The sequence below is a fragment of the Patagioenas fasciata genome, chromosome 4 (genome assembly GCF_037038585.1).
Source record: "Patagioenas fasciata isolate bPatFas1 chromosome 4, bPatFas1.hap1, whole genome shotgun sequence".
NCBI classification, from domain to species: Eukaryota; Metazoa; Chordata; class Aves; order Columbiformes; family Columbidae; genus Patagioenas; species Patagioenas fasciata.
Window position 1 is genome coordinate 10,500,961 of NC_092523.1, and position 23,023 is coordinate 10,523,983.

Genomic DNA, 23,023 nt, shown 5'->3' on the forward strand with positions numbered 1-23,023 from the left:
TATTTATAGCAAAGGGAAAACTGTGCTGAAAATTGTACTGAAAGTTAAATGCTTATCCAGTGTTTTGGGTACTGTCAGACCAGATGCCAGTAAAATATCTGAAATCGCATAGAAAATAAATTTGTAAAGTCTCATTTCTCAGTGTGTCACGTTTTTTTTATGTTTTCTTTCTGTAGATATGGTCCTGCCCCCAGCCTACCCACCTCCGCCAGTTCCGCATGTCAGAAAAGCTGCCTACTCAGAATCAAGGGCACATTCCTTTGCTGGCAAATCTGCTCTGCCAGTACCACCACCGCCTCCTAAGAGAAGCTTACCCAATATCAAACTAGAGGATGACTTAAACGTGAGAGAACCCCAGTCACAGTGCCGAGCTGAACCTAACCTAAAGGTTCAATCCTCAAGCCGGAGACTAAGTGAACAGCTGCCCCCTGTGCCCCCTCTGCCTCCTTTCAAAAAGCCTGTGTGTGTCAAAGATTCTGCCTCATTGCCTCCAGAGCCTCTGCCTCTACCTCAAGTTCTTCCTACCCCAGAAGGATGCGAGAAGCTGAAAACCTTAAACCTTTCACAGCGAACTCCTCCTCCACTACCAAGCAGTAAACCCAAGCTGTCACAGTTTACTGACAAACCAGTAGAGCCCAAAATGCCAAGAGAACGTAGTAAACCTGGGCTGTTTGTGCCACCAGTGCTTCCGAAGCCACCTGCGCCAAGCCACCAGCCCCCTGCAATCAAGCCTAGATCAGAGAAATCTTCAGGTCCCCAGTTACAGTAAGTATGAAAATACAATGCACTATTAAATTTTTCCTTTGTCTCTTAGTTAACACAATGACCGACTTACTTCTCAATATTGTATTGACGCTTGTTTCTCTTCCCTGCACCATGTGTCTCTTCCTTGCAGGGTTGTGGTTTTTTGCCTCTGTATTTGTTATTGGAAAATTTTGCAATCAGTTTAGCATCTGAAATAGTTCAGAAAGAAATAGCAGATAAACCAAACTTTTTTAAAAAGTGACAGCAAAATTTTGTAGTTCAATTGTTTTCAGGTCTGTCATAATGATTTTGATTGCAGTGAATGAGGAGTCTTTATGTCGGAACCTAAATGAACTGCAAAAACTATTTTAGGCTTCTGTGGAGATAGGAAATGTGTTTCATTTTATATTAATGTCAGCTTTAGTAAGGGATGTGGAACTAGTTATGGTGATGAGTCAGATGAAAATATTTTTGTCCATTGGATCATTTAGCAGCTCTGAAGAACAAGTAAAAACCTCTTTAAAGACAGTACAAGAAAGACAGTGAGTCCAGTGGAAAAGCACCAAGATGTTTGGGCTGTAACACGTGATATGTGAGAAGAGGCTGAGAGAACTGGATTCGTTCAGCCTTTAGGAAAGCTAACGGGAGATCATGGCTGTCTCCAATGACTTACAGGGTGGGTATGGAGAAGGCAGAGCAGTGATCCGATAAGAGGCAACAGGCAGAAGTCACAACCTGGGAAATTACAGCTAGATATTGGGAAAAACATTTCACCATGTGGATGGTGTAACAGCAGAACAAGTTGCTGTGGAGAGGCTGTGGAATCCCCATCCTTGGAGATATTCAAAACTTGACTGGACACAGCTACCTGAGCTGCCTGGTCTAGTTGGACCTAGTTTGTGCAGGAGCTTGGACTAAATGATCTCTAGAGGACCCCTTCCAACCTAAACTAATTTGTGATTCAGGGGCTAAACTGAAACTTGCCCTTTAGTTCTAGTTTTTATTATCCCTTCTGCATTTTATGTGTATTTGTTCAGTTTTCCTGAGGAGATGCCCTTCAGTTTCTGTTCTGTTTCTGCCAGGAGATCACCACCAGATGGACAGAGTTTTAGAAGCTTCTCATTTGAAAAACCCGCACTACCCTCCAAGCCAAACCAACCTGATGATGATTCTGATGATGACTATGAAAAAGTAAGATCAAGCAGATGATGCATTCTCAAAGAGTATTTTTTTGTTGATTATGTATAATTTTGGGAACGTTTCAAATGCATATTTCAGGAAAAAAAAATACCTTTCTGAAAACAAAGTGCTGTGTGGGTTGTGGTGTTTTTTTTAATTTTATGTTAGTTTAATTTATTCTTGCACTTTAAGAAATGCCTTGATAAATTCTGGTTATTAATAATGGATATAAAGGAAGAAGGAGCATAAAGTTCAAATAATCATTAATAACTTCAGATACTAGTGGCTGTAGCTTATTTGCATAACAAGTCTCTAACATTATTAGTTGTCATTGACTTACACAGTGATTTATTTTCTTTGTATTTTTTACAGGTTGGGCTGCCCGCTTCCGTATTTCTTAATACCTCTGAATCCTTAGAAGTTGAAAGGTAGAATGTTACTTTAAAATAGTTGTCTAGAAGTCCTACAAAAACCTTCACTGAATAGTAGTCCAAAGCTCATTTTTATAGGTACAATTTGTGTTTAAATACATAATAAAAGTATTTAAATTCCTTTAATGTGGAAATGACTTTTTAGGGGAGTTAGTTGAGTGCTCATGTATCAATTGAAAATGTGTACTACTTGCCAAGTGGTTTTGCTCCATCTGGAGAAGGTTGTTCTGCCAGGGTGCTAGATGGGACAGAAAGCCACATCTTCTGAGCTGTGTTGCTGGTTCAGACGCTAGAACAGTGAAATTCTTTCAGCTGTGATGTACTATGAATTATTAGAACTAACACAGAGATTTGTAATAAGAATTTTAAGAATCTAGGCATTTTACTTACCTGATTCAGAAAATGCTAACATGCATAATTACTGTGTTTTTTTTAGGACATTTAAAGCTAGTAGCCCCCGGGGACAACCACAAAACGGATTGTACTGTATTAGGAACTCATCTACTAAGCCTGGAAAGGTAACTTGCAATTGCTGAAGCTGTCTCCCAAAACCCTTTTTGATTTAGAGATAAAGTACTTAAAAATTTAGATGTGCTCTTTCCTTAAAGCAAGAAAATCTGAGACAATCACTATCAGATTCCTCAATAATACATTGACTTAGAAGAGCTTATTAACATAGACTGAATATGTTGCATTTTTCTTCTTCAAGGTATTGGTTGTATGGGATGAATCTGCAGAAAAAGTGAGAAACTACAGAATCTTTGAAAAGGTTAGTAGCTGCACTGTGTGTGCGTGCATATATACGGGCATGTATACGTGTATGAATTTCATGTATATGTATGTGTATAGGTATATATTGGAACTAACAAGTTAAAGTCTAATCAATTTTTCATTCCTAAAAGTAAAAATAAGCTGATTTACAAATATCTGGTCTAGGATGAGAGTTCGAGTACTCAGATCTGGGCTTTCTACTCACTGTATTGTGCAAGAGATGAACTAGCTGTAAATGTCCACATCCAAATTTCAGTTCTGGTCAAATCCTAAAGGAAGGAATATTAAATTCCCGAGTTTAATTTGAACTTCTTTGTTTAATCAACTAGTTGACAAAGCAGTATCTTCTTTGAGAGAAATTCTTAGTTCTGATGATGATGGCTGGAAAAATGACGGTCAATGATTACATATGTTTTTGTTCTACAACAGGATGGCAAGTTTTACCTGGATTCAGACATCATGTTTTTGAACATGGGAAGTTTGGTTGAATACTACAGCACTCACGTCTTACCCAGTCATGACAGCCTGATTCTTCGGTGTCCTTATGGTTACTCTAAACCAAGGTGACGTGACTGACAGAATTCACTGATGCTCAAGACAAGTGGTTTCCCTGCTGCCCTTGAACTAAATGTGGGCTCCTACCACTGTTGGACATCCCATTGTTTGCACACAGAAACTGAGTCTATTTCAACCATTTATTCTCACATGAGTTGGGTATAGACTCATTTTAATGAACTCCTGGTAAAACCTTACAGCCCAGATCAGTGGATTTTATGGTCTTTTCTTTTAAAAAGATCTGAACTGATTACGCTGTGAAAGCTGTCCATGATACCTACACCTTTTATAAAACTGCTGCTATTACTAATCTCCTTGGAATGTGGAAGAAGCGGTCTGAGTACAACCAATACAGAAGGGGGTTATTTCTGAACGTATATCAGAATTCACTTGTGACAGGGAATACTAATACTCTGACTTGAAGGTATCACTCCTTAAGTCAGCACTGGTGCTCAACTGAGAGTCTTTGTATTACTTGTATAGTTGGTGTGTAAATAATGAAGACTTCTGTGCAAATAATTTGGGTTACTGTAAGTAATCAGGGAGTGTGGCTTTTTTTTAAGCCACCTCGTATGCAAATGTAACTTCTGATTACGGTGTCTACAGTAATCAATATCAGGGTACTATCCAACTGATACAGTTGTGGCATCCCCTGTGTCGCTTAATGACGTGCACTTCAGGTAGGTGTGGAATAATATTGACTTGGCTTTATTGGGAGCCCCATTCCTTAGTTCTGAACTGGAAGGGTAGATGCCACTAGTGTTTTTACTAGAAAAGAGAAAGGACTACTTAAGATCAAGGGGGAAGGGAGGGAAGGAATCTTCTAAATCCCCCAAACTCTGAGTAGCAGTTTCTCTCACATTGCCATCATCAAAGGTTCTTTTAAAACAAAACAAGAGAAAAACGAAACCGTAAGTGTGATGCTATCATGCCATAAATCTCTATGGTTGGTCTTTTAGGATCAAGTTGTCAGCACAGCTCTAAGGCAAAGCGTACTGCTGTGGTCTACTTCTTGTAGATCACCAGGAATTTGTCCATAATTAAAATCACTACTCAGTTTGTAGTTTCGTGCGAAAAAAAATCTAAAAAAAAATAAATCTGTTTTTAACATATTGTCAGCACTATCAGACTATTGGTGATGGGCATTAGCAGGGTGATTGTAAAATTTGTTCCCTGATATTTTGGGGACAGGTATCCTAAAACCAAGGGCTTGATATTTATGCCAAAATTACCCTATTCCTAAATTTTAATAAAGAGGATAAATTTCTTTTAATGACCTATTAAGTAACTTTGTTGATTCAAAAGTACTGTTATAATGGTCTTATATCTCTAATAATGTTTACAAGACTTGTAATAATATTTTTTTTTAAATCCTATCACTCCTGAAACAGGAGGAAGTATCTGATGTCTGTCAATCTGAATCTGTATCCATAAACTTCATTTTTTCTGTCACCTTTTCAAAGTTTACACATGTCAGTTTTAATCTTGTTACAGTTAGATGGTCACAACTTTAAAAACATAAACAAAACCATTAGAGAGTAAGAATTTTCTGTTTATGAAAACAGTAGACCAGGATTTAATCCCTAGGGGATTTTCCTTAATTAAACAGATGTAGCATTAGGACCATGCGTAGGAATCGAGGCAAGAAACTCTGCCTTTGTCTTTTGTAAGACACAAACACAGTATCAGTCTTCTGATCTCTGTTCCCACTGTAATAGGTTTTATGTGTGTAAAGAATATGCAGTACTTAATTTCAGATTCTGTTGAATATTGGATATTTTTAAGATTCCAATTCCTTTTATTTTAAATGAGTATCCCTGTGGTTCACTACCCTGTTACGATCTACTCTGTAAAGAAGGCTCAGCCATTTAAAAATATCTTTTTGGCCTATAGATATATGTATATCAGAGCAAGTTCTAGGTTCTTGCAGTATTTACACATACTGTTTACAGAGTAAATTCTTCTCTGTCTGGGAATAATTGACTTCATTGTGTTTTGACAGTCATACTTACAGTATGCTATCATTCTGACCCTATTTAGATGTCGTAATTCTGTTTGCAGCCACATACTCTTAAGATTTTTAAACCATAAAAATACTTGTGTAATCCAGTACATATAAAACATCACACTGTCTTTATCTGTGGAATACAGTATTTGCAAATATGTAAAATTTTGTGTTAATTTCCTTTTTTATATAAATGTATATATTTCTGAAGTGGATAAACTTTCAATGCCAGCTCACCTGATCTTGTGCAGTTGTCTTTAATCTCATGGGTATGTATTTTAATGCTTTTGTTTGTGGTTGTGTTAAATAGTGCTTGATTCTTCTAACTGTGAGGTCAGAAGAGTTCGTTTTCAGCCCCCTCAGGAAGCAAACCTTCATGTAAGCAACACTAAAAGAAATTTGGGATTCTGATCATCAGATGGTGTGGCTGGGGGTAGAAATTACCCATGTTTCATTTCAGAGTTTCCCAGGTACAGGGTTGAGGACTGAAGCACTCAGTTCATCTATGGACACAAAAGTATGACCATAATCAAAAGAGCATCTCAGAGGAATGGGAATGTTTGAGCAAATCTCCAAAGGTGTTCTTCAGGAGCTTGCTTGGGAAAAGAGGACCTTCCCATATTCTAACACCCAGCAGCTCTGCTGCTCAGAAATATCACTGTGACCAGGTAGGTTTACAGCTGTAGGTTGGCGCAAGCACGGTAGGCTTACAACCTCTAGTAGGTTTACATTTCTGACATCTCCAGAATTCAAAGTAGAAGGTATAGATAAGAACATGCTAGGTAATCCCCTCAGCCCTCCAGAAACAGGTAGAAGGGTTCCAGATGAATCTACAATCACTGAAACTCTCTCTTCTGAGTCATCTTGCTCCTACACACTATTCTAGTCTTTTTAATGCAGAATTAGATGAAGTTAAATTGTTCATAAGGAAGAAAGGCACAGCAAGAGTGCGTGGCTCAGAGTCTGTCTCCTATATCTCTTACTAACCTGACTCCTCTTTCCTTCATCACAAATCAGCCTCTTGCATCTACAACCTACTGGAAGGAAGCCCTTAGCTTTGAAATCGTTTGTGGAAAAGCATAAAATCAGTGTTTGGTAGGCCAAAAAAAAGGCAATTTGAGAGTTTGATAATGTCCAAGTCAAAATAATTGATACTAGTTTCGGAAAAGCGTTGCTTCTTGTATCTAAACTTCCAACAAAAAGTGTTACAGGTGGTGTTTCAGGGGGTGATCACTCTTCTAGGGGAAAAAATTAGAATGGTTTTGAAAATAGAAGTTTCAACAAGGGACTGTTAATCAATAGGTAGCGTGTCATAAAAAGTGAACAGATATCCAGACAATTTTTCTATGACAATAAATGTGCTTTGTGTCTGCAGTTTGTCAAGCATTGCTAGTTCAGAACCCCAGTTTTTAGAAGAATGTAAATAATCAGAGAGAGTATTCATGGCCTCTGGTGCTTCATGCTTCGGAAAGTTCAAAAGGACACTAAAGATTTCTGATGCATTAACATGATTATTTGGAATTTGGAGACATCTGCTGGTAGGCTGTTCTGTGCAGGGTTCCCACTGCCAGGAATCTAGTTGCTGAGTGCATGCACGGAAGTCATGTGAGTAGAAATCAATCCAAAGTGACTTCGGATAGAAGCTGGAAATTGAAGCTTAACTTCATTTTATAACTTCATGGGCCAGGTCTTTGAAACTTCAGACTTTTTGGGTCATGTTTTTCATATAAGTAGCAATGTTATTTAGCAAAATTACTCATCTGAATGTCTTTTAACCTAGATGACAATGAAATAGAATTTTATATTCCTGTGTTCAAATTATTCTTAAAATGAACTGTGAGGTAGAATTTACATAATGGCCACCTGAGCAGCACCTAAATTATCTCCATCATGAAGCATTAGAGAGTTGTTCTGAACATTAAATACTTCACCTAGCACATGATGTTGCCATAGTTTCTATCTTACTAAACAGTCAACTCCTTGAAGTCAAGTTTTTTTCTAGCAAAGGGAGTTCTTGAGATGACCATGAGTACAGCCTCTTAAATAGGAGAGCTCATAGTTCTTTTACTATAAACACTCAAGGTACCAAAAAACGAAATAACAAACACTACTAAAACTTTCAGAGTAGACAGCATTTGAGCTCACTTTAAAACTGGATGAACTGAAGTGATTAAGTTCGGTGGGCTTAGGGGACATAATAAGACTTGTAGCCCAGCCAGCCCCAAAATCTATTCCTTCATGTCTTCCATTCCTGCCTCTTAATTACAGGATGGTCATTACTATCCCTCACCTGTATCTGCTCCCTCACAGCATCTAGTTAGCAGAGAAGCGTGAAATCCAGCTACTTGGGTTCATGACGTGGCCCTAATGGTCATGTAATCTTAGAGATATTGAATCAATTTTAATATAATGTTACTGGCACATAACTCTCCTCAAGTTGGTTTGCACAGTAATGACAGTAACAATAACTGTTTGCAGGATGAGATCTCTGGAATTGCAGCTGGGACAAAAATAAAATTTCTAATAGTACTTTTGGCATAACCTTACCTATGCTGACTGACTTCAGGAATACTACATGGAAGCCATTTGATTTTATTAATGCTATTATACACAGCTGAAATTAAGAGAACCCATTACATTGTTTTTAAAAAGGCATTTAGATTCACTAATTTCAAAGAAAAAATCCGTCACAAGCTTTTCAGTAGTAATGCTACACATGCGTAAACTCGCTTGTACCAGCACCAGCAGAGTCCCGGCTGTCAGTGAGACACACAGCACTTTTAGGGCTGCTCTTGGGGTATTTTGTACAGATAATTTGTGTTTATCCATGCATTCCCTCCTGCCACTCTTGAGTCTGGTGTGACTGGTCAGGGACTGGCTTTGACTCTGCTGGCACCTGACAAGGATGTTTCGATGCTGAGAATCCCATTTTGAAGGCCCATGGGAAAACTAGCACAGAATTCACAGACTGGCATTGTTTTATTTAGAGGAACCAGAACTTTGCTTGAGAAGTGGAGTAAAAGATCTGCATGAGGTGTAAAGGAATGATGATATGAGGGAAGCAGGTCCTGCCCAGTCAACAGATTGTCAGGATAGAACAGTTCTGGCAGGCCAGGAGGGAAAGATCTGTTTTGATACAAACATTGAGAGTTTACAGGTAAGAAAACTGACCTGAAACTGCTTATGTGGAAGGAGGGCACCCCATATAAAGCAGATTTGTGACATCAACTTGTACTGTGCTTCTCACAGGTAGCTGTAAATAGTCTGATCATCAAGGAGTGCTAATGCCAGGCAAAGAGGTCAGTTGCATAAAGGTAATTGTACAGTCTTATTTTCCTGATCCCTAGTAAAGCCAAACTAATGTAATTTGTAAATGGATACGTTTGTATTGACTCTTTTATTGGAGACAGTATGATGCACATTGAGTCTGCTGTACGTTGAGTGCTGCTGATGCTTGAGCCTGCTAAGGAAAACAACTTACTGCAGATGAGTCAGCAAGTGGAATGTGTGTACCACCAACCTCGTGCTGTCTGTAAATATGTGGTAGTATTTTTCTGTTTTTTAAGGGCCAGTAACCATTCTCCAGTCCGTGCACAGGTGTGCATACAGCAAGCACAAGTCTTACGGGCAACAAGCTTGTTTCAGTCATTTTCCCAGACTCCTCACAAATAACTCAAAGATCTTGAAGGGGTCAAGTGCCACAGACTGAAAAGTACCATGTGATTCATACTGCACCTTTTGTTGCAGCTGTAATGCTGTAAACCCAGCTGGTAGGAGTTGTCACAAATTCTCCATGTCTTAAATAAGTGGTTTTTTAGATTGTCTTTGCTGTGTTTCTGCAGCACTGTGTACCAGGTTGGTACATATGTGGCCCTCCCTCTTGTTTCCACTTGTGTAATCCTACCTTTGCCTTCGCACCAGCATTGCCCTTCCTGCAGCTCCCTGGGAGGCAGCTTAGGAACCTGGTCATGCCAAAAACTGAACTGGCAAGATTAACAGTGTCATGCATCAGCTTTAGCAGCCTTCAGCTGCAAAGCAGGTTGGTTGAGTCGGCTGAATCAGCAGAAATCTGGCCTCACCGCCTCCCTCGCCCCCCATTTTTCCATTGGATTAGCCAGGTGAAACAGTATCTTCTCTGGCTTCATGATTATGGGATATCATACAGGGAGAGGGGGAAGAAGGGACAGCAGGAACCAGTGACCTTGGGCAGGTCACAGGTTAGAACAGCAGAAGAGAGGAGTAAAGGAATGGCACTTTCCTGCAGCATTTACCCATCAGCTCGAACAGGTGCGATGATAAAACACATCATTTGATCCGCTTAAGCTGCATGTGACACCGCACCTGGTAGTTACACAAACACTTTAAGCCTGCACTGCTAGTGGAAGAAATGACCCTGTCCTCCCTCAGCTCCTGGGCACTGCTGCTGTCCTCAACATCCCCCTCTTGGCACTGCTCATCTTACAGCCATGTAATGTAATGTAATGAAAGAAAACAGAGGTAAATGGTGTGGCAAGATGGAGAGTTTTGACAGACAGTCATCTACACACCAAGGGGAAGACAATGCATGGGGCACGTGGCTGGACCTTGCAGGTGCTGAGCACCTGCACATTGCAATCAGGAGACTTTGAACCACGACAAAGGTGGGGTATCTGGTGTGTAAACACATCCACTGGGTTTAAACAGGTTCAGTACTAGACAGGGGAAGTGACTTTAATATTTCAGGCTTATAGCAACAGTTCTTCCAAACAAAAGGGAAGACATGATTTGCTAATTATTAGGAATTACACTAGCACGTGTCCTGTTGTGGAATGTTTTTGATTAGGCAGATCTATGTCCAGCAGTGTCTTCATGTCAGATGTGCCATAATCGTTCCATGTCATCACTTAACAACTAAACCACTATTTGTGGTGGTTGAGTTCACATACAGTTTTGCGTATATCTGTACGGCCTGTTTTTCCCTTCTGAACAGTGAACAAAGGAAGATTATTTGCCAGAAAGCACGAGCTAGGTAAGTGAAGTGTGTTTCCTCGATGCAGGTGCTTGGAGCAGGCTAGATTCCTCCCATATACCAAGGGAGAGATGTTTACAGCTCCTGGAGGTGCCCATCAGGTTCTGCTAGCAGAAGTCTACTTGTCTTCTGATCCTGTAGATAACTTGGGGGTGGGGGTACACATAACAGAAAATAGTTTAGTGTTTCTGAAAGCGTGTTCCTAGACCCCAAACTCTTCATTTGACTATACAACAGTTTCCAAAACAAAGTGTAAAGCAGCAGTCTTAAAGTAATACAGAAATGATAATAGAAATTTACAGAAAATAAAGACAGCTAACAGAACAACTTAAGTTTACGGTTGGTGCTTTATTTGCCGTGACTAACAGACTCTGGGGTTACACTAGCCATGCGCAGATCTAGAAGATCTAAAGGGATGATTTATAACGATCGAAGCAGGCCTCCCATGTACAAGCTATACACTAGAATTTAACATCCGGACGGTATTTAACCGGCTTAAATACCTTCAGTTTTGACAGATGTCTCTAACCCCCACCAACGAGGCTCTCAATTCCGACTCCCCTCATGGATATCTGCGCTTCTGCATCGATCTCGACCTGCTTGGGGCTTCCAGCTCCCAGACACCGTCACGGCTGCATGCGGAAGAACCTTCATCGTGACGCATCCTTGCCAATTACTCGATTGCTGCCCCTGTATCTCAAGATAAGCTGCCCAGACGGCGCGCTGCTGCTTTCTGAAGGGATCCAGCTCCACAGAAACCCCATCCCCGCGGCGGGGCAGCCTCTTCTGGATCGTTCGTGACCCCCCGGCCTGTCCCAGACCCTCCCGACCCCCGAAAGCTGCCCGGCCTGGGAGAACTGAGTCCCCGCTCTCCCCCCGTCGCGCGCGTCCTGCCGGCCAATGGGAGAGCCGCTTAGTCGCCGAGCGCTCGCCCTCCAATGGGCGGCGCCGTTATTGGCCTGCGGGCTCGGGAAGCCGCACCCTGTCAGAGTGGCTGTGGGGAGGAGGGAGCGGCGGGAGGCGTGGCTGGGGCCGGCGGCGGAGGCGGCTTCGTCAGGGGAGCGTCTGCAGTGGCCCCTTCTTTCCCGCTCCCTCTTGCCGCCCTTTCTTATCTGTCCTCGGGTGAGCGCCGCGGCGGGGGTTGCACGGGGGGTGCCGCTGGTAACGGCCCGTGGCGAGGCGAGGCGGGGTGGTGTAGCCGTTAACGGTTCTCGGCGGGGCGCGGGCGGTGAGGGGGAGGCGGGCGCTGCGGAGGGGCGCAGACGCTACGGGGAGGGGAGGAGGGGGGAGGCGAGGCTGGGGCGCAGACGCTGGAATCAGCTTGTTTAGCCCGGGGCGGCGGGGAGGAGAGAAGAGGAGGGGGCGGTTGTCTCTGCCTTGGAAACAGGCGGCGGACGGGTGGGGGGTGTGTGTGGAAAAAAAACAAAACAACACCACGAAAAACAAACCGGCTGCTCGGAGGGTGCCTGCGGTGAGGGGCTGTTGTGGGGAGGGAGGGTTGCGGGTCTCGGGGGTAGGGTGAGGTGGGATGGGGCGGTGCGGAGTCGATGCGGGCTGAGGGGGCAGGTTCCTGGCAGCGCTGTGTCGGAGAGGCGGGTCCCCTTGCCCGCCGCCAGCCAGGTGGGATGGGGATGCTGCTGCTGTTGCCGCCGCAGGAAGCGGCTGCTTAGCGTATAAATCTCCATTGCACCCAAGCGATGCGTCTACTGCCTCTGCCCCCACCGCCCCGCTGCTTCACCTGCCCCTTCTTCTAGACTTGGAGGTGACCTGCTGATAATGCTTGGCGAAATGCGGGCATTAAGAGTGTCCAGATAATCGTCCGCAGAGGACGCGGGAGCGAAGTGGAGATGTGATGTGTTTGTGCGGTGTTCTTGATTGGCCGGGTACCAGCAGCGGCAGTTGTTTTGTTTCCTCTGCTGCAAGGGGTATCTGTAGTAGCATTTCTGGTGTCTGCTTTTTATACAAAATGTCACATGTCTCCCTGCACATAATTACTACGCAGTCTGTATGCAGCTTTTAAGGTTGATTCTCAAGCTACGTTTGCTTTAGGTAAAACTAGCAATTAGGGAGGTGGAAAATCCAGTCCAGCTGGAAAATTATCCATGGCTGTACTGAGATAGGGGACTAGGAATAGCACTGGGTTTAAATCTTTCATGAGATGCTGCTGCAGCGCAGTGGTGTGAGCTTGTTGCTAGTTTTGATGTATTCTCTGCTTTTTTGTAAAGTTACTATAGATCATAACGTTATCATATACCAAAAGTATTCTGTTTTCTTGTTTGGTGACTTAGGTCTTTATATGAAGCTTTACAAAACACCTATAGCTTCAGCTTAGGAATTCTCAAACCATAGCTACTGCTAGATAATTTCTGTATTCTTTGCTGAAAGCTACAGGTATCTCCATGCATGCAGACTATACGGCTCTGGGTTCTTGTAATGTGACTGAATGTGATAATAGAATACTCAGCACTTCTTAACTGCCGCAAATGCCTTTTTTGTTTAATGAAGAATTTACTTTTAAAATAAATACAAACTATTTGTAAAATAGGCTTCCATTTTTCTCTATTGAATTAATCGATATAACAGTTCTGTGCCTGAATAAGGAAATAATCTTTTTAGAGCTGTTGTGTAATTGAGGAAAAAACGTGACTATTGACAGGCTCCTTAATTCTGAAGCAGGTGGCTTTGGTATTTCTTTATGTTCAGTAAGCAGATTTGATGTGAACATGTAAAAATACGTCTTAAGTGAACATAATGTTCTGTGTAGTTTGCTTCAATTATGCAATTTAAACTTGGTGGTTTCCAGGAAGAGACAATTGCAAATTATATCTTTGCTGTAGCAAGATAATAGTATGTGCATTACTATGTTTGCATGTTTAAGTGTCTTGTAGATTTACTGGAGTTCTTTTCTCTGTAGAAGTTCTGCACTGAGGAGAGTGCTTTTTAGCCAAAAACTGTTGTGTTGCCCAAATATTTTCTTTTTATGGTTGCCTCTTATAAAACGGTGTAAGGAATCTGAACATTTGTGCTTTATCTGAAACGATCATTTTTCTAGTGTGTTGTGCCAGTGAATTCATTAGAGTATGGTTCACTAATGCTGTAGAGTGGAGAAGGTCACTTACTGAATCAGTATTTTTTTGTGACAGTTCTTTTTAGCTGTCTCCAACAGAAAATGACTCAACTCTGTTCTCATTCTTTGCAATTCATCATCAATATTAAATGTATTTTGCATAGACAGAATGGAATAGTTTGAGATTATGTGGCCAGACCCATTAGACTGCTGTGATACTTTGACAGGCATGAGGATAAAGCTACTTCCGCCCCATTCAACTCTTGGTTTTTGAAGGGCAGCTTCACAGCGTGAAGTGCTTTTAATAAATCTCCTCACCCAACATTCTGTGACTTGCTACAGGAGGAAAAAGCTGACTTTTGAAGTAGTCGGTTTTGTTAATAAATAGAATAAAACGCTACAACAGGAGGTTTCAAACTAGGAGAAGGATACTTAGCATGTTGGTTGCTAGTAAGCATACAACTTATATGTAACAAGTGCTTTCTAACTCTGGGGAGGCTGGACAGTAAATCGTGTACCCACTGCTTTTCCGAGTTGTAGAAATAGTTTTCTTAATTATTTAAGAACTGTAGCAGCGATGAATAGTGAGTAATTTGTAAATCTCAAACTGCTGATAAGCAAATGAGCCATTCCTGCTTTGAGGGAAAAATCTGCAGTAACAAAACTTGACCACTACTTCTGTGATGGAGAGCCTATAAGGGAGGTGCTGCTTCTGTTCTGTAGTGAGGACACCTGAAGCATGAGGACATGAAGTAAAAAATAATGGTAAATTAGAGTTTACTCTTGGGCCATGCTGTGTGGCAGAATCTCAAATAACAATCTCTGAAACAGCACCGTATTAGTAATTCATATTATAACTAAATATTCTGAGACACTTTGAGTGGTAGACACTTGATATTTTAAAAGTGATTGTGGGCAGTTATAATGTAAATTTAAACTACTGATTCTGTTCTGGAGGTCATTTAACATCTGCTGAGGAACCTGTCTAAAACTCTTCTTTTAAATTATAGATATTCTATATTAACAGATTCAAAAGCAGGTATTTTTTAAAAATAGTAGAAGTTCCTAGATTACCTGAGTTTTGCAATTTTTATTCATGTAATTTAATCAGCCTTCTCAGGGGAGAACGTTACCTAGTCTCGCCACTTAGTCATAATTTTTCTTCAAAAAATACTCCTTTTTGGTAGGGCTGAGAACAGTAGCTGTACAAACCTGTTGGTAAAGAAAGGTCTAAAGTGTGAATCATGTAAACCAGTTTATTTCCTGAGAAAAGCTTCTTGTCATTAGAGGTAGTAGTGCTTAAAAAGCACTTATTATACAGGTAATTTGAACTATGATGACTTTTACTTTAAAACTACCTTTTTATATCATTTTAAAGTACTATGTGTATTATTATAGGGTTCTGTAGTAATGTAGTAGAATGTTCAATGTGACTTTATAACATCTGTTATCATCTCAGTAAGCATCTGTTGATTATTGAGAATAATCTTGATAATCTTTAATCAAATTGAAGCAAATAACTGATCTCTTTCCTTGCCAGTCAGTTGATGGTGTTTACTGTGGTTTTGTTCAGAAACTGTAGTGGTTAGTAGTTGCAAAAGTTGTAAGGGCAGAGACTCCAGGAAACACTGGTTTTAGGACTACAGCTTTTTAAAATCAGCTACAAACTGAGGGCTCCAGTTTAACTTTCTAACCGATGGTCCTGGTCTTGAATAAAGTTTAACTATTACTGCTGCTTTGGGGCATTTTAAAGTCTAATTGTTCTTCATTTCAAGGCAAATTAAGTTTTAGTATAGAGATGGATTTGAGTAACTACTACCAGTCAAGCTGGCTGACTTGCATATATGTGTGCTGGCTTTGCTGGATTGACTCTTTGACCGTTAAGAAGAAACTGAAAATATTGTCCTTCAAGGCGTAGCCAAACAGGATTAACAACTTCTTCAGCACCTTCTGAACTTCCTCCTTTTGACCTTCTTAGATTGCATTTTTAGAAATTATCTCTGCCTACTCTTTTAAATGCTGCAAGATCAACAGTTGTGTTAGCAAGCAGGACATCAGGAAAATTTTTCATCTACAGATTAATTATTAATCAACATACATGAAAGTGCATTTCAATTCAGTTTTAAAACTGGGATATTAAGAGCTACTCTTTAAAACTGAGATTTGGAGTTTCTGTGTTCTTCCGACTAATGAAATATTCCTTTGTGTTTTTAATTGACCAATGTATTGCGTTTTGTCTTTCAAAATTATTGATTTTTACACGATATGTTATGTCTGGTTTTCAGTTCTTGACTCATGTAATCTGAAAAGATAGGGTGTAAAATACTTCAGAGTTTTTAGATTTTCTTCCATATACCTAATTCTAATTGAATTGCTAAGACGTATCATGGAAACAGTGAGCAGTAAATGCAGTCAATCAGTAACAGTTTATGGTATCTTTGATACTTTCACATTAAATGTGTAGATAAATATTAAACTGTGGTACCTTTATGCACTGAAGATTAGGGGAAAATCAAATTACTATACCTAAGACTATCTCGGTTTCTGGTTGGAGTCAGTAAACATCTAAAAGCAGCTTTGGACTAAAGACTGTAAATTGACTTGCAGGTATAGAAACTTAGTTTACTTTGGGTTTGTTTTTGTATGTATAAATTTCAAATTTTTCTTGTGATGATTTTGTCTCTGTCTCGGTTTAGATCTTGAACCTTGAGAGGTCTGATATACTATTTCAACATTATTATAGCTAGTGCTGGATTAAGCCAGCAAGTATCTGGGAAAACCTCAACCTGTGAAGATTGTTTTCTGTAGTTGTGTGCTGTTTTTGTTGTATACTACTGCGCATAAAGTTACTGTTCCTGCATTATGACTGTGGAGACCGAAGGTAAGGGCATACTTCGTGTTTAGTCTTCTTTTAATAGATGAAACAATTTCTTTAGGTATTGTTGCTACAAAACATTGCTGAAAATCTATAAGGTATTATGCATGTGATACATCCATTCCATCTAAAATCTGGCAGAAGAAGCCATTGCTCTTGTTGTGCATTAACTGAGAGATGCAGTGTACTTGGTTTTTTTCCTCCAGAAAAATCTCGCCTAATGAAGCTTTGCATAGTAATCTTGAATCAACACAGCTTAAAGCATTCTAAAGTTAAAGGGACTTATTTTATTTTTCTCTTCAACTTCTGAATCTATTAGCTATCTTCAGCTGAATTTAACAGGAAAATGGTGACTTCAGACATGCAGAGTTTCTGCCAGTAATGGGATAATCTGATGGCCAGACTTGTCCTCACACTGAGAGGGCCATGGCTGCTGATTTGTCGTGAGGAGCAGGAGCTGTTTCGCTGTTACCCCCTTGCTTGCCAGTCAGTATCTGGGTGGCTCCCAACCATTTGTGGATTTTGCCGCTTGCATGGCCAGCCTGGGTGGACCAGTGGCCAGGTGAAGGGAGGAGCAAGGATGGACTTGCACAGATGTAGGGGGGGACATGGGGTAAAAAAGGATCGATAGGGAAGCATAGGAGACCTCAACTGGTAGGAAATGATATTTTGTTAGTTCTGTCATCTTTGTCTAGGTGCTTTCAGTTACTGAAAGTTTTAAGTGTTGCTTCATTTTTAAATGTCACTTCAAGTTTCCATATGATTTGAATAGCAGATACAGTGTAAAGCACGAGATTCTCTTTTGATTCCAAAGTAAAAAGGTTGTGTGTGTGTGTTTATTTTTTTTTCTTGTTTTTGTTTGTTTGGGGTTTTTTGTTTGTTTGGGGTTTTTTGTTTGGTTGGTTTTTTGTGGTGGTGGTGGTATGGGGTGTTTTTTTTTTTTTCCTTCCCCCTTTCCCTCTTGGACTTAAACTGCAATTTTTTGGATGGTAAGTTTTCAAAGATATTCTGGTAATTTTGGTTATAACTGATAACTTGGAAGTATTTCAGAACAATTTTAAATCTTTGTTAGTGAAATAAGGATGAAGATGCTAGGAAAGTGGTGTTTATTTTTGTGAATTGTTTTTCATAAGGTGTAGGTGATCAGATGTATAGCATAAAAATTTGATTATGTAGAACATTTGTGGTACAGTATTAAATTATTTTGGAACCTATTAATAGGCAGGAAAAATAAATTAATAATCTCTAGATGTTTGCTTAGATCTCAACTGTGCATGCAAAATTAATGGTTTTTTTTGTGTTTGCTTATATAGGGATTTTGGTAAAAAGTTAGTAAATTCTTTAAAACTTTCCCAAAACAAGTGAACCATACGTGGTTTTGATGGAGAGGGAGATAAAAAATATATGTGCTTAATCTAAGGGAAAGATAGTATGTCTTTTATGTGTCAGGGAAAGGTGGTGGGCTTTTGTGCCTTGGACTCAGAGAGGACTGCTGCAAGTTGTACTGAACGTCTGCCTCAATGTTTTTCCTGCTTTACTTCAGTCTGCTTTAGATTGTGCTAATCTTGATGCTGCTGAGTTGTGTGGATCATTTTACACTGATCTGCTTGCCTCTCTCCTGAAAAGAGAGGATGTTTGTGATTGCAGCATCAAGTAAGGATTTTGACAGGTGGGATGTTCACTCCTGCATCTGCCATAGCCTTTATTGTTGACCTAGGACAATTTCTTTGACTCGGTTCCAGCCTGTTAATGGAGATGTTGGATTAAGGACAAAGAAACTCCTTTTAAGGCCTATACTTTAGCTTCACAGTTGTGGAATGATAGTCCTTCCAGTATCCTCCAGTTTTCCCTCACTGCAGCAACCTGGGGAGGAGCCAGGAGCCAAGAACACAGTGGACGGTTTGCTGCACAAATTGGAGGGAGGTAGTCTCTCAAGCTGTCCTCGGGCCTGCATGGCCACCAGAAAATAAAGAGCATTTTGGCAGCTGATCAACAAAAGCCAGAAGTGGTGAACAGAAGGCTGGGAAGCCTGGTTAAAACCTGAATGTCAGCCAGAAAAGCTGGATTTAGGCAGTCTTGCAAATTATGAGGGCAGCCTTATTAATTGAGCATTCTGGCTGGCGGAAAAGTTGCCTGAGGCTTAGAGTATTAATGGGTCAATTTTTATCACTAAAATGGGAAGACACCCCTCCATGCCTTAAGCAAAGCTCACAATGTCAAAAATAAACCTTTGTGGCTGCGTTTGCCACCTCAGCTGCATGTTTAATGGGTTTGGGATCCAGTCTAATGTGAGGGGGCTAAAATATTGAAATAGCTGGTCTCCCAAAATGGCTGAGATTACAATTTTTCTTGCTCTTTTTTTTTTTTTCAGTCAATAACATAACTATGATATTTATTGATGCTGGAGTAGTGTCTGTTATGTTAATTATTTTAAACATTAATTAAAACAACCTCAAAATACAAAGAATGCTGAAGATTGTGTAATGAAAAGAGATGTGAGTAGTTAGTTACTTGGGATATCCTGGGTTTGTTTTTCATAATGTCACCTTATTAAAGAGATTAAGCATATTTCTGCGTTCCCTGGTTTTCAGGTCAGTAAGTCATTACTGCCTTCACATATGTTGTTGAAATACGTTAGTTTTATAACTGTATTTTTGTAAATTCGTTACACCACCAAGTCAAATGGGGGCACATTTTTGCACATTTTCATTAGCGTAGTTACTGGAGTTAATTAAGAATGAGGCAGATATGGAATGCCTCTTTTTTTTCTTTGCAGACCTTTAATCAGGACTAGACCCCTTCCGAAACAATACTCCATTTGTTATCAGTTATTGGCTTAAGGACCTGTTGTGATATCAAATATTTAATGGTAGAAACAAAAGGTGACGTCGTTCAGTGTGAAGTTTTGTATTTGCTCCTTCTTGTACTACAGTATTTGCTAGTTTAATCCTTAATTAGATGTGTTAATCAGCGAATAGGATAAATTCGGCTCATTTGACTGAAACTCAAATGTAAATTTATTCTTTCAGGGGTTTGATCTGAGAGAGTAATCTGGTAATTTTCCCCTCCCTCCTCTCTGTTGCTATAGTAATCCTAAATTTGAACCTTGTTTCTGTGGACTTTTTTTCAAATAAGTTTTGTTGTAGCTGTGCAGTGTGTTTTCAAACCAAAATATTGATAAGACGGGTTTTATTGTTGCCTTTTAAATTTTTTTTTTTTTTTTTTTGGTGTAACATCTGAGGTAAAGCTGAAATCTAGTAGCCTTAACTTGCCTTCTCTTTTTCTAGCTCTGGGGAGACTTTGTGGCATTAATCTTTTTATTTGTCGTTTAGGCGTATGTTGTCCAGGGGGAAAAACAAGCAAAGAAAGGCCCAACTGAAGAAAAAAAAGACCCAAACCTCTCTCTGAGCGTCATAAAAAGCTGTTGATAATTGTAATCATAGAAGTGAACATTCAAATTGCAAAGGCCATAACTTAGCATCCAAATGTTCTTGCACTTCTAGTTTTACAGCTATGTTCAGGGCTTATTTGATGAGGTGCTTTCAGCTACTTCTGGCATGGCTAAATTTCTGATACAGCAATAAATGCAGATAATTCTGGCAGCTGTATAAAATATGTGCTCTTACCAAACTTTATTTTTTTTTCCATATACAAAGAAGTGGAGATGCAAGATCTAACCAAGTTAATAGCAAATTGAAGAGGAACATCAGGAGTAAGCAGGAAACCTGAAAAAGACTGATAACCTGTCTTGTCAGGAAGCATGGGGACAATGAAATAAGACTAAAAATTATTTAGATACAGGTGAAAGACTACATGGAAAGTTTGCCTTAATTTTCAGTGACGACAGTTTTGAATACATGCAGACTGGCAAATAGATCTTACTGCAGTGAACTTATAAAAATGATTTTCACAAAGATAAAGTGGAACTTCCAGGGTGCTGATCAATGAGACTGTGTAATATTTGATCTGGAATTTTGAAGTAGGTCATCCGTGTAATTAGAGGCTCAGATTTGTTGTTAAATGTCAAGGCAGAAGGGTACTGGATGAATGGCAAACAGCAAAAGTAGTCTCTGTGTTTAGAGGAAGAGGTGGTTCAGGATAGTTATTACATCATTAGTGTGACCTTAATAATCAGGGATTTGTTTAGAAAGAGAAGCTATTCTATATGGAGGTGAGAGGAAAATTGGGTGTGAAGGGATGCAGCTCTTAAGACGAAGACTTTGTCAGAGGAATCTAATGGCTCTTTCTATAAGGTAGCTGAATTCTTGGACAGGATATGTGGTTAGAGCTGATATTTTTTTGATTAAGAAGCCATATAATCTGCAATATGATTCTGTGTAAAAAGTAGTGATGTTTCTGTGAAAACTGATACAAAATGATGACAGTGTCTAAGTATGGATAGAACTGGATGACCAGAAGATATTGTATTGAGAGTGTGTTAGTAGTAGAATTTGTCAAGGATCTGTTTCAAGATTTAGTATTTTTGTTAAAAACACTGATATATTCCTATTTTTTATGGCATCTGATGAGAAAACATGAGATTGGCAAGTATCATCAATACAAAAGAAGGTCTTGCACAGAACAAAGTTGAGACCTTAGGACATGACCAGTGGAAAAAGGAGTCCTACATGGCCAGTAGGGAAAGGAGCCATATCTAATAGCATTAAAAAATGACTATATGTATATATGAAAAACACTGAATGATGACTAATCTGTCAAAGTTAGCAACTGTGAAAAGGATCAGGATAGCAAGTATATAGTTGTTGCCCTACTAATATTTTCCTTTAAAGAAGTGGTATTGACTTTTTCTGGTACTGGTGAAACCTTATCTGGAATACTGTGTCTGATTCCTGTCACCTGCCACAAAGTAAAAGGGGCATTTGGAGTGCAAGAGGGACAGGAACTGATGCCTGGAATGACTAAGGGAATGGAGAATTTGCTCTGTGAGGGGACCTCAAAGAGCGTGTCCTATTTGATCTGGGAAAACAAACATGAAAGAGGTTGCTCTTCATGAAAATGTGCGTAACACAACACAAGTGGGTAAAAAGAGCTTCTTGAGGTATGAGAACAAATAGGTGTAAACTATCCAAGAATAAACTTAGCCTGGAAATTGAAAGAGATGGTTCCTAAGCAACGGAGGCATAGAAGCCTGCAACAGCCTTCCCTTAGGAGTAGTGGAATAAAACAGTCTATAAGATGGAGCTGGTTAGCTTATATAAGGGGGTGGGGGGATATAACATGTAGTTTCCCACAGTACCTTGGGATGTGAAATCTTTGACCTGGAATAGCCATTTGTTCCCATAATTCCTGTTGCGTTAGTCAAGTATGATACAGTAACTTGACCAGATACTGTCCAGAGGCCAGTAGATACATAGGTGGTCTGTTTCTGGGCAAATAGACCAGCTGCCTTCTGAGGTATGAAGTGCTTATATCAAGGGATAATAAATGTTAGACAAGTAGGATGTTTTAAATACTGTTTTATGTAATATGCTACATTGCATCTTATGTAGTTGTATATATAAGAAATCCCAAATCAACACAATAATTCAAAAGATTGAATAATGAGCCCTGTATTGTTTGCTTCACATGCTGTCCTTTGTGATTTAGCTGCCCACGTGCACAGCTATGTCACTGTTTTCATATTTCTCTGAAAGTTCTCCTTTGAGCGGTTTAAAGAATTGGTGCAAGCTGAATGGTTGACATGGTAAAAACTGTATAACATAATGCTAGGCACTGTCCTGCTGCTGTATATTACCCTAAGACCGTGTCCATCTAATAAGCTTGGAATGTAGGTTTTTGAGGGAGTATCATGCATTTGCACTAATGAGAGATGCTCCTGTATCTCTGCATAATAGAAGATTGATTGTTTTAAAGGAGGCTTGGCAAAGAAAAGGGTTCTACTGCTTTCTCCCTAACAGAAAGACACTAATTGGTAAATTGAGGAATTAATGTTACCTGAGGTTACAATATTTTTCTAATGTATTCAATTGTTATGACATGTTGAATCATGCTTTAATTCCTGCTGAGGTATTTCAGACCCAGGAGGAAACTTGTAAACGCTCATTTGTGCAATCGTTTCCTCTATGTCAGTAGTGTATGTTACTGGATATGGTTTTTGTACAAACAGAAACAGACACAAATATACAGTGTCTGCTTTATATTCTTCTATTCTCTAACTCTACCCAACTTATTCTTTCTAAATGTTCATCTAGAAAACTTCATTTCTGGAAGGAAGTTCAAGCATGGAAAGTAGTTTGGTTAGGACAGGATAGAAATTTAATGATGTTTGAAAGGTTCCTTTCTGACCACTTAATGTGTATTATTGACTTCCCTTCAGCCATTAGTTAAATTTCCTGTTGATTTTACGTACAAATAATTGTCAAAGTAG

At 39.8% G+C, this 23,023-nt stretch overlaps 2 protein-coding genes and 1 long non-coding RNA gene across 23 annotated transcripts in view; 2 read left to right on the plus strand and 1 right to left on the minus strand.

Moving 5' to 3' along the window:
• The window catches only part of SH3BP2 (SH3 domain binding protein 2), a 39,719-nt gene extending 33,798 nt beyond the window's left edge, over positions 1-5,921 (plus strand). For 5 of the 6 annotated variants that reach the window (XM_071808498.1, XM_065837747.2, XM_071808499.1 and 2 more), the window contains 6 exons: positions 177-765; positions 1,827-1,935; positions 2,296-2,351; positions 2,791-2,872; positions 3,064-3,123; positions 3,555-5,921. In XM_071808498.1, coding sequence (XP_071664599.1) covers positions 177-765; positions 1,827-1,935; positions 2,296-2,351; positions 2,791-2,872; positions 3,064-3,123; positions 3,555-3,692 — 1,034 coding nt within the window. In that variant the 3' untranslated portion in view covers positions 3,693-5,921. The remainder of the gene's footprint in view (positions 1-176; positions 766-1,826; positions 1,936-2,295; positions 2,352-2,790; positions 2,873-3,063; positions 3,124-3,554) is intronic. The other variant, XM_071808497.1, reaches the window with a different exon arrangement.
• Positions 5,922-10,369: 4,448 nt separating this feature from the next.
• LOC139827971 (uncharacterized) lies at positions 10,370-11,706 on the minus strand. Its single transcript, XR_011739120.1, has 2 exons — positions 11,197-11,706; positions 10,370-10,838 (listed from the first exon to the last, which is right to left on the minus strand). It is a non-coding gene; the product is annotated as an uncharacterized lncRNA (long non-coding RNA).
• ADD1 (adducin 1) overlaps positions 11,673-23,023 on the plus strand; it is a 61,975-nt gene continuing 50,624 nt past the window's right edge. For 8 of the 16 annotated variants that reach the window (XM_071808506.1, XM_065836920.2, XM_071808509.1 and 5 more), the window contains exon 1: positions 11,674-11,815. The gene's annotated coding sequence lies outside the window, so the exon portion shown is untranslated. Of the gene's footprint in view, positions 11,816-12,075; positions 12,165-19,187; positions 19,227-23,023 lie in introns of those variants that run through there. The other 8 variants (XM_071808501.1, XM_071808504.1, XM_071808505.1 and 5 more) reach the window with 3 other exon arrangements.